Source organism: Sinocyclocheilus grahami, unplaced genomic scaffold (genome assembly GCF_001515645.1).
Source record: "Sinocyclocheilus grahami isolate Dianchi unplaced genomic scaffold, SAMN03320097.WGS_v1.1 scaffold13.1, whole genome shotgun sequence".
NCBI lineage: Eukaryota > Metazoa > Chordata > Actinopteri > Cypriniformes > Cyprinidae > Sinocyclocheilus > Sinocyclocheilus grahami.
Window position 1 is genome coordinate 1,453,309 of NW_015505192.1, and position 10,299 is coordinate 1,463,607.

At 35.6% G+C, this 10,299-nt stretch overlaps 1 protein-coding gene across 1 annotated transcript in view; it reads left to right on the forward strand.

Annotated features, from left to right (window-relative positions):
- LOC107598767 (testis development-related protein) overlaps window positions 1-10,299 on the forward strand; it is a 15,601-nt gene that overhangs the window by 939 nt on the left and 4,363 nt on the right. The window contains exons 2-3 of the mRNA XM_016290204.1: window positions 5,533-5,580; window positions 9,787-9,902. Coding sequence (XP_016145690.1) covers window positions 5,533-5,580; window positions 9,787-9,902 — 164 coding nt within the window. The remainder of the gene's footprint in view (window positions 1-5,532; window positions 5,581-9,786; window positions 9,903-10,299) is intronic.

Below are 10,299 nucleotides of genomic sequence, written 5' to 3' on the forward strand. Positions count from 1 at the left end.
TGAGTACTTTTACTTTTACTGGAGTAATATTTTATTATACGGCTCTGCACTTTTACTCAAGTACTTGATTTGTGTAGACTTCGTCCACCGCTGTTCTTCACACTTTAAGTTTAAACATATTCAAAGTACCTATAGACAACACGTTTCTTTATTTTTGGGCACTTTTATTGTACAAAGAGTCAGTTGTTATGAAAAGTTTTTTTTTTAGGTTTCAAAATAGTTTATTTTTGTTAAATAGAGATTAAATTAAAAGTGCAATATTTGTTTAATATTTCTTGGTGAAGTGGTTTAAATCTCAAATTACATCTATCCCAGTGTCATCCCCAATAAAATTTACATTTACATTTACATTCATTTAGCAGACGCTTTTATCCAAAGCGACTTACAATTGGGGGATGCATAAAGCGATTCTTCTTGATCAAATGTGCTGGAGTCTCATAGTTTGGCTGGGTCACATTTCTGCCTGTACAGTGACTGTATTGTTTACAAAGCGGATGCGCCCCCGAGTGAGTCGTAAAGTAAGAAAGCAGCGAAATGATAAATATCATCCCCTATAATTTAATCCACTTATTAATGTGTCACCTTACTTTTGAAATCGCTCTTGTTTGACAGTTTAAAGTAATGGAGGGCATTTCAGTATGAAGCATATGGATCATGCGATGAAGGGAAAATTTTGAATATTTCGAATATGCAAGTAGATAGGAAAAAGACAGTATTTATAATATTGGAGAATGAGAATGGGGTATGATATTAAAAGAACTGAAAGAGTGAAAATAACTGTGTTTACGTGCTTTTCCGGTCATATATCTCGGTTATTTAAATGTCATTCGTGTTAACCAGATTTCTGTCCCTAGATAAGGCCATATTTTGGTTTTATGAATCAGAATAGAAACGTAAAAGTATTTTTGAGAATTTGGGGTCATGGAAACACCTTATTTCAAATATACATCATAACTGAATGTTCTTTTGTTTTGCTGATGTCATCGGCCAATAAACTCTGTTGACCCGTATGAATATGGAATGAGAGAAGCTTTTTTGGGTCATATTTCAGTTATTTAAATGGCATGATTGCCATACCCAGATTAGGCCATATTTTGGTTTTTAGAAATCAGAATAGAATAAACTGTTATTGATTATAATTCTCAAGTGTTGTCATGGAAAATCCTTATTTGGAATATACATCATAATTAAATGTTCCTTTTGTATTTCATCGACCATTAATAAACCCATATCCGTTGACCAATATGAGTATTGAATGAGAGAATAGGACAAAAACAATATGTAATATTACAGCTGAATATAATACAATATTCCAGCAGAATAAGAGTCTACAAGAGTATGAGAATGGCAGAATGTGAGAATAGAGAACAGAAGTGCATTTTATTGGTTCCAGTTTTCCACTGGCGCTCAGATCAGTCATGAGAAGTGAGCCCATAGCATATAGTATCATACTTGAAGTTTTTTGTTCATGTTTCCCTGTTTCTCTGAGCCAGTGCTGCGATATGAATGATCATGTAGTTCGATTTTTTTTTTCATGGATAAGATCATAAATTTATCTTAATTAAATGTTGCTCTGCTGTGGCTGAGTTTAAATACAGATTCATGGCATTTGCTGCCGTCCTCCTTTTCAGATCTAATGTTCTGTCAGCTGTTAGACTGCAGGAGTCAGATAAGGTCCCTACAGTGTAACAGCAGGAGACGGTTGCAGATGAGCTTTCTTTCTCTCCCCCTCACACTTTTTTAAAATGTATTTCAGAAGCTTGCACTAAAAAGTTCAAGATTCCCACAGCATTCTGTGGCTAGTGTGATATTAGACGGCCTTGACTAGGCCACAGTCATGTTCTTCTCAACAGAATCTGTTCCATAAACATGTTTTTGGTCTCAGAGATGAGAAAGAGAGTAGTCAAAAGCTCTGATATCCTTGTCTGATAGTGAAAAAACATTATGACAACTAGTCTAGCTGCTAGACCAAACTCTCTGATGGGTTTTGACCTTTTGATTTATAAATAGTATATGCAGCAATCAAATATGTTACTCTGCTGCTTATTAAATTAATTGATGTGACAGTTGAGATGATGAGGGGAATGATTATCACATGTACCAAAAACACCATGGTATTTGAACTATGATTTTGCCATGGTATTTTCAGAAGTATCATGGCGTTCCAAGTAAATACCATGGTTTATTTTAAAGTGCCATAGAATTCAATATGAATTTTATACATATTTCAAAGTACCATAGCAAACATCTGTTACCATCTCTATACCATGATATCACTACAGTACTTTTTTGTAAGGAAAGACCTTCAAAGAACACGACGGTACTTTTATGGTGTTTTAATTATTGTAGCAATAGTGAAAAGAGAAAGGAGATTTTTAGCAATGGAATTGGAACAGAATGAATGCCCAAAAACACAGTATTACCATGATAGTACCATATGTCCAAAAATATGGAAATGTCTTGGTACTTTGGTGTTCACGGTACTGAATGTATAACATTGGCATTTACACATTTACAAAAATGTACTGAAAACCTACAGTACCATGGTGAAAACCTGCCATGGTACTACTATATTTTGTTTGGATGTTTACCATGATTTACCCTGGAGTACCATCAAGTAAATACCATGGTACATGAATTTCATGACCATAATATATACCCGAGTACCATGGTGTTACCTTTTAAAACCATCACTGTACCATGGTATTTTTTGGGCATGCAAGGTTCTTCAAAGAACACCATGGGACTATCATAGTACATGTCCACAAAAACACAGTTATGACTAAGGTAAATATTCAAATAACCATTGTTGCCATATCCAGACATATTGTACCATACAAAAAAAACAAACGTAAAAATATCATGGTACTTTGATATATACAATCTAAAAAATGCTGCGTTGTTTCAACACAATTTTGGGTCAAATATGAACTAACCCAAATTTTGGGTTAAAAATTTCATGTAAAAATTTAACCCAATGGTTGGGTTAGTCCATATTTGACCCAAAGTTGGGTTGCTACTTTGCAATTACTACTGAATTGTTATTTATAAAATTACAAAAAAGTACAGAAAACCTTTTTAAGACCATAGTAGTCTCGCGTAGCCAGACCTTCAGACTGAAGGCAAAAGGTCTGGGAACCTTGGCCGCTTTGAATGGCCAAGGCCCGCCCAAGAGGCCATATGACTGACAGGTAAAGCAACCAATCATGTTTTGTTTTGTGCGGCATAGAATTTTCAAGATTCTATGCCGCAAACTTTAAATATTCCACATACTTTTGAAAATCCAGCGTTTAGTTGATCCTGATAAGCGCTCATCGTCACAGCTGTAAACACGATGGCTTTCTTCTATGAGGGGGTTTGGCATTACGGCATCTTTGTTTCCAGGCGGAACGTTAAAGAATGCGACACACATGTCTCCCGGAAATCCTGTATAATTCAACCAATCCGATGACGACTTCGAAACTCCCGAAGTGTTTCCAATTTTGTGTGCCATATGCATCAGACGTTCAGCCAACGGTCCGTGGGCGTGACATCTGAGGCTGAGACTAAGACCATGGTAATACTGTGGTATGGTTGGAATACCGTCATGTAAATACCATGTTACATGAATTTCAGGACCCTAATATATGTAAAAGTACAATAGTATCACCATTTGATACTGGACCGTGGTACTGTCACAGCACTTTTTTTTGTAAGTTCATGCAAGGTACAGAGAATACCATGGTACTGTCACAGTACAAAAACCCAGTATTACTGTGGTAAATGCCAAAATAACCATTTCCATTGTATACCCAAAACCATGGTAGTACGGTACCATGGTAATTTTGTCAGTGAAGCTTATTGCTCATTACAGTAGTGGTACTACTATGCTTGTGGATTGTATGTTGGAGAAGGAAAGGGATGGTCTTATGTTGTTCGCTTACATTTAGCTGCAGTTCTATTCAGGTCCCATCAGGACCTCAGATTTTGTAGAAAATTTAGATTTTCCTTTGATAAACAAGTTTTCATGGAGATGAATGACCTCTCTGTTCCAGCGGTTTATATCGAGCTATTTTATGAACATTGGTTTTATTCTAAACCATGTCAGGTTGCCAGTAGGTAAACATCATTATTCTGAGGTACAGTTTTGTTGATATTGCGGTTAGATCCTTCATAAATCAATTGAAGGCAGAATAAATGGCCTCCTATGACCCTGTGTTTTTCAGTCATAAGCTTTTTTTCAGTAAAGTCAAGTCTGAGCTGTCCCTAAAATGCCACAATCATAAGAAACGACAGAGTCCAGAGGGTAAAGGACTTAAAATATCCGAAACATTCCTCTTTGCGTCTTAGCTTCACATGAGCACTCGAGAGAGTATTCGCACTGTAATCAGGCCAAACGCTTCGGTAAGATGGGGTGGAGGTGTGTGGCGATGATACAAGGAGTGAGAGGGAGTAGAAAAGGAGGAGGCAGAGGGTTGTGGGTAGAGGGAGGTATGACATGGACATTGCAGAACGGAGGTTGATCTTTCTCTATCTCTTCATAAGAATCAAATTCTGCCTTCGAGTCATGTTAGAATAATAGTGTTTGCTTTGGATTTGCTCTTTAAACCTTGTCTTTTTGTATTGGTGGAAGTGTTGGCCATAATCAAGGGTAAATATTTTACATTTTATATATATATATATATATATATATATAATAAAACGAGTCAGTAAAATTAATTCATGTTTTTTAAATAAGTCACCGAGGATGCATTTTTTTAATAAAAAAAATACAGTAAATGTAATATTCTAAAATATTATTACAATTTAAAATGACCGATTTCTGCCTTAATATATATTAAAATGAATTGTCAGCATCATTTACTCCAATGTCACATGATCCTTCAGAAATCATTCTAATATGTTGATTTGGTGCTCACAAAACATTTCTTCTTATTATTATCAATGTCGAAAACAGTTGTGCTACTAACCCTAACCCTACACCAATTCATGAGGACGAAAGTCTTGTGTGACAGCTCCATTTCCCATAATTCTCTGAGGCAGAAAAAGCATCAGTTACACACCTAATGTGCATCCTTTGCTCTTCAGTTTGTTGCGCTAGTGCTAAAAGTCTCCTGCCTTTGTAGGGCAGTGAAAAAGTGAAGTAAGATCTTTCCAGGAGGCAGCACCAGTGCAGGTGGGGCAGGAAGGAAGGGGAAGAGGTCAGACCCTTAACAGGAAGTTGAGTGCCAGAGCAGTTATGATTGATCACCCAAAATAGACAGCATTAATGATTACATTAACACTAATAGATTGGATTACCACTTGAAACTAGTGGGATATCCATAAGAGGAGTGTTTTACTCCTTAACCATATTCATGTTATGACCCTTTTTGACAGAAAACAAGATCATTTTCAAGTCCCTCCTCAAATGTGCAAGACCTTGTATATGTAGCATGCTAAAAATATCCCTCACATTTTTTTGTGTGTGTTGTGTTTTCGTATACATTAGCATGTGTTTAAGTGTGTGCGTGTGTTCTCATTGTTTTGTTCTCCTTGGCCTTTGCTTTTTAGGATAAAGACTCGGAGGGAACAGAGGAAGTTCTGAGCCCCTCAACAAAGGTAAACACACACCAACACACACATGCGTAACGTTTTGTTGCTTCGAACAGAAATGCAAAAATGTGTTGACAGTGTCTGAAACAGCAGCATTGTTAGGATGTGACGCGAAAAGCCTGATATGAAATACTTTTTATTTTTGTCAGTTCTTTGTGAATGGATGCGGTGAATGGCAAGATTCATAGTTTGATAGTACAGTGGAGGGTAGAAAGTGTGTGTGTGTGAGTGTGTTGTGCATAATCTATTAAACATGTAGAGAGGATGTGACACATTCTTTCAGAACAATCTGGACAATAGCAGAAGTAGCAAGCATTCAGTTCAGTGGTGTGCTTTCCTACAGTGGACTGCTGTTGTCATGTCATATTTTAAATGATCAAACAAATATCTGAACTGTTCTCTGACCAGTAGAATTAAACAGACTGTTTTTGGCCACCTGTGTAATCAGGGGTTAACCTTTGTATTAATAGCATGAGCAGCTGGTAAATGCGATAACAATAACAGCAAAGTTTTATGCAATACAAAAAAACACCATAGACTTTAGTCACAGTAGTGCCATATTTAATTTAAGACAGGAATGAAAATGAGGCTGTGAAGGATAAGACGTACAGCACGTTCAATGGATTATACTGCTGTTTAACAACATGCCAATTGTTCAGCTGACTAAACTTCTTTCTGAAAATAGCTTTCAGTAGACAAGAACTCCACAAGCTGTTTTGTGAAGATTAAGTGATTTTGGACCTTTACACCGCACATGCTATAAAGACATTTATCCTTCATTTTTATCATTTTTATCCACATAAAATTTAGTATGGCATCTAACCTGACTAAGGTCTTTTAACAACCATTCAAAGCTGTATATTTGGATTAAAAATATATATAATGCAACGTAAATAACAAATATTTAATTTGTTATAGTGTTTGTTTGTTAGTTTTTATTTATTTATTTATTTATTTTAAAGATTTTATTTATTTGAATTCCCCAAAGAGAAATTGATGTACTGATTCCATTAGTATTTAATACTTAAGGGATCATATATATGTATACACTATATACACAATATATATGGTTGGTTTGGTTTATGTCTTATGACTCTTTAAAGCGGTCATATGATGTTGCTAAAAAGAAAATTATTTGGTGTAATGAAATGTTTATGCGGTTTAAGGTTCAAAAAACACATTATTTTCCACATACTGTACATTATTGTTTCTCCTCTATGCCCCGCCTTTCTGAAACACGTCTATTTTTACAAAGCTCATCGGTCTGAAAAAGCGATGTGTGCTCTGATTGGCCAGCTATCCAGTGTGTTGTGATTGGCTAAATACCTCAAGCGTGTTTATACACTGCTCAAAACTCGCGTTTGAATCATCAGTGACAAATTCTTTAAATATGAAAACATACTTACAGGCTGTGAGTCAGAAGTGCCAGACTGTCCTTGAAAGTTGGAATTGCCCCATTTATAGAAACAGCCTTTGTGCCACAGACGCATTGTAGGCTACTCTCCCAGGAAACAGTCCTCCATAAAATGCGCTGCACTCACTCGAATATTTGGGTTGAACTGTTCTGGAACAGTGTTGTAAATACAACTTAACCACTGATTTGTAGTTGTGTCCTCTTTTGGAAGGCCAAACAAAGTAGTTTCGCTTTCACAATGAAACACACAGCGTCTCCACGACATGGCGGCGGCGGCAACAATACTACAGCGAGAATAAAAGTTATGCCTTCTTTTTTTGCGTGAAAATTTGGGCGGCATTATGCAATTCGTCCCACATAGTGACGTAGGCATGTGGGGGCGTGTTTAAACGAGGCGTTTTAGGAGGGCGTGGCCGACTCTTAACTTTTTTTAAAGAATATCTCTTTGGGTTTAAGACTTTAGTCTTTGCAACTTTAGGGATCTTATCTATTCACAAACAGCTTGTAACACTCCAAAGAGAAAGGAAAACTTGAAATCGCATCATATGACCCCTTTAATGAGTTCAGCGACATGGTGGTGTTTTGCTAGTGAAGGTTTTTACTTCATACATTTGTTAGTTTTTTTTTGCCATTTGTGAATAGAGGAGGAATTGCTTCCAGAACTGAGTGCCCAGGAGCAAAAATGGCAGCATTTAGTGTGTGCTTTTTGAACTTGGATGTTTTGTGTTCTGAAAGTTACAGTACATTTTTCACAGCACAATGAACTCTTTTAATCGCAAAGGATCATGAGAAATCAGTTTGCCTTGATATGACTCCTTTATAGAGGCTAACAGAAAGATAATTTCACAGTTAGACTTCCAGAGAGTTCTGCCGTTTCCTCGAGCGATGGCAGGAGCTCAGTCTCAAGTTAAATCGACAGTTGTTTATTTCCACAGAGTGCTATACCTAACCAAGCGGAGAGAGAGAGAGGGAGGACAAGACAGATGGAGCGATAGACGACAGCCAAACGAGTGTTGTGCTTTATTTGAGGTCAAAGACGAGTCCAATAGTAACGTCTGTTTATCTGATGGAATGAGTAATGTTTCCCAAGACTCCTAATGCTCATAAATGCTAAATAAATGTGCTGGAACTCATAATAACAGCTGGTCCCAACATAACAAGTGTTTATGTGATTGTGCATAATCAGTAAGCATGTTTTAGCACAGCGGAGTGACAGAACACAAAGGTCTTTGGTATGAAACAAGACGGGGAGTGGCGAATAAAATTAACCTCGCGCTGCTACCTTTTTTAGTGTTTTGTACATTTTAATTCCTCCAGACATGCAGCAACAGCTACTGAATATCTGGAGGATACAGAAATGAATGCGATGTAACTTGTAGATGTTTACATATTTAGAAAAGATGTATTTGGGTGAATCTCGCAGAGAAATGTCCGGGTTATGTTTCACCCTAAAATCAAAAAAATAAAACACATTTTTTTTAAAATTATGTATTACATTAGGAAGCCGATTAAGTATTTGCATATAAAGTAATTCTCATTAATAATGTAATGAAAATCATTCTATCTGGACTTTTTTTTTTTTTGTGCAACTTTTACTTTTTTGTTAAATTAGCATAAACAACAAAAAATTTTAAACATTTACAGAATGCCATTCTGAAATCTGACAGGGAATGTGGAAACATTTAAGGAAGTTATAATTTTAGTCAATTGATAAAACATTCTCCTTTGGATGTTAGAATGATTTAGTTGTTTGACATTTATGATTTACAATGTAAACATATTTCACTTGTTTTTTTAGGTGTTTAGATTTACAATAATCCCCAGAAATTCTCATTACCATAATGCAGATTTTTTTTCTCATTACTGTAATTAAAATCATCCAGTGTAACAATACTACCATGATGTGGTTACAAAAAAAAAAAATATATATATATATATATATATATATATATATATATTTTTTTTGTAATTTTGTTGTGTTTTGTCATTTTTATTAGTTTTTTTGTGTGTATAAAGAGTTTTATTACAACTACCATAATGTGGTTAAAAAAAAAAAAAAATATATATATATATATATATATATATATATATATATATATATATATTGTGTTTTTTGGTCCATCACATTAAGTTTGTGAGAACTGAGGAAGTGAAATGTGCTTTATTGTCATTAAGAAAAAAAAAATTTTCTTATCCAGTATATATTAGTATATATATCATTTTGATTTTAGAGTGAAATATGACCCTTTTTTCAGTCGAGGGAAGAACATTCTGTACAAGGCAAGTCAGAAAAAAAACAAACAACTTGTGAAAGTGAGCGAGATATTGTGTCAAAGGTTCTTTCCTATATAATAAGCTGCAAAGCCGGGTCGGTATTTCAAATCCTGAGGGTCATACTGGACGCAGGCAGGAGGGAGTCTGAAGGAATGTGTCAAATTGCCAAATGACCCAAAACACACACACACACGTCTGCTCAGATGTCCGTCCCTGCAACCCGTTGTAATCAACATAGGCCTTTCCTGTTTTTACTGTGTGATGTCCTCTGTCTGTCAGATACAGCTTTGTGCTCCTGGATTCAAGATGAAGTGTGTCTTTGTGATTAGTTGTCTTTGTGCCAGGCTTAAACCTGCAATCATCTCTTACCATCTCTATTTCCGTCTCACTGAGAAACCAAAGCCTTTCTGAGTCTTTCTGACACATAACACACAAACAGTCGTTTAACTGTGCGCAGAGCCCTGTTGTATGAATAAACAAGCGATTTCTGTATGGTTTGTGACTCTGTTTTTGACCTTTTGTAGGATTCAAAGTTAAAGAAGGTCAAATCAAAGCAAGAAAAAGGAAACAAGAAGTTGTTTCGGTCTCAGGACGATGAACACATCTTGCTGACAGGAGTCACTGTCTCTCACAGAAGAGGGTAAGCTAAAGCTAAATGAAGTATGTTTTGCAAGCCTCAAAATTCCAATATGTATTTTTTAGATGATTACAATAATTTTAGATGATTATACCTAGTAAATAGGGATGGGTGGACAACCACAATTGTGTAATTTAAATGTATGAATAATTTTATATTACAATAGCGGTATGTGTCATGCCATAGTTATCTTTGCTGAAAGTTTTTATATATATATATATACAGTGGGTACAGAAAGTATTCAGACCCCCTTAAATTTTTCACTCTTTGTTATATTGGAGCCATTTGCTAAAATCATTTAAGTTAATTTTTTTTCCTCATTGTACACACACAACCCCATATTGACAGAAAAACACAGAATTGTTGACATTTTTGCAGATTTATTAAAAAAGAAAAACTG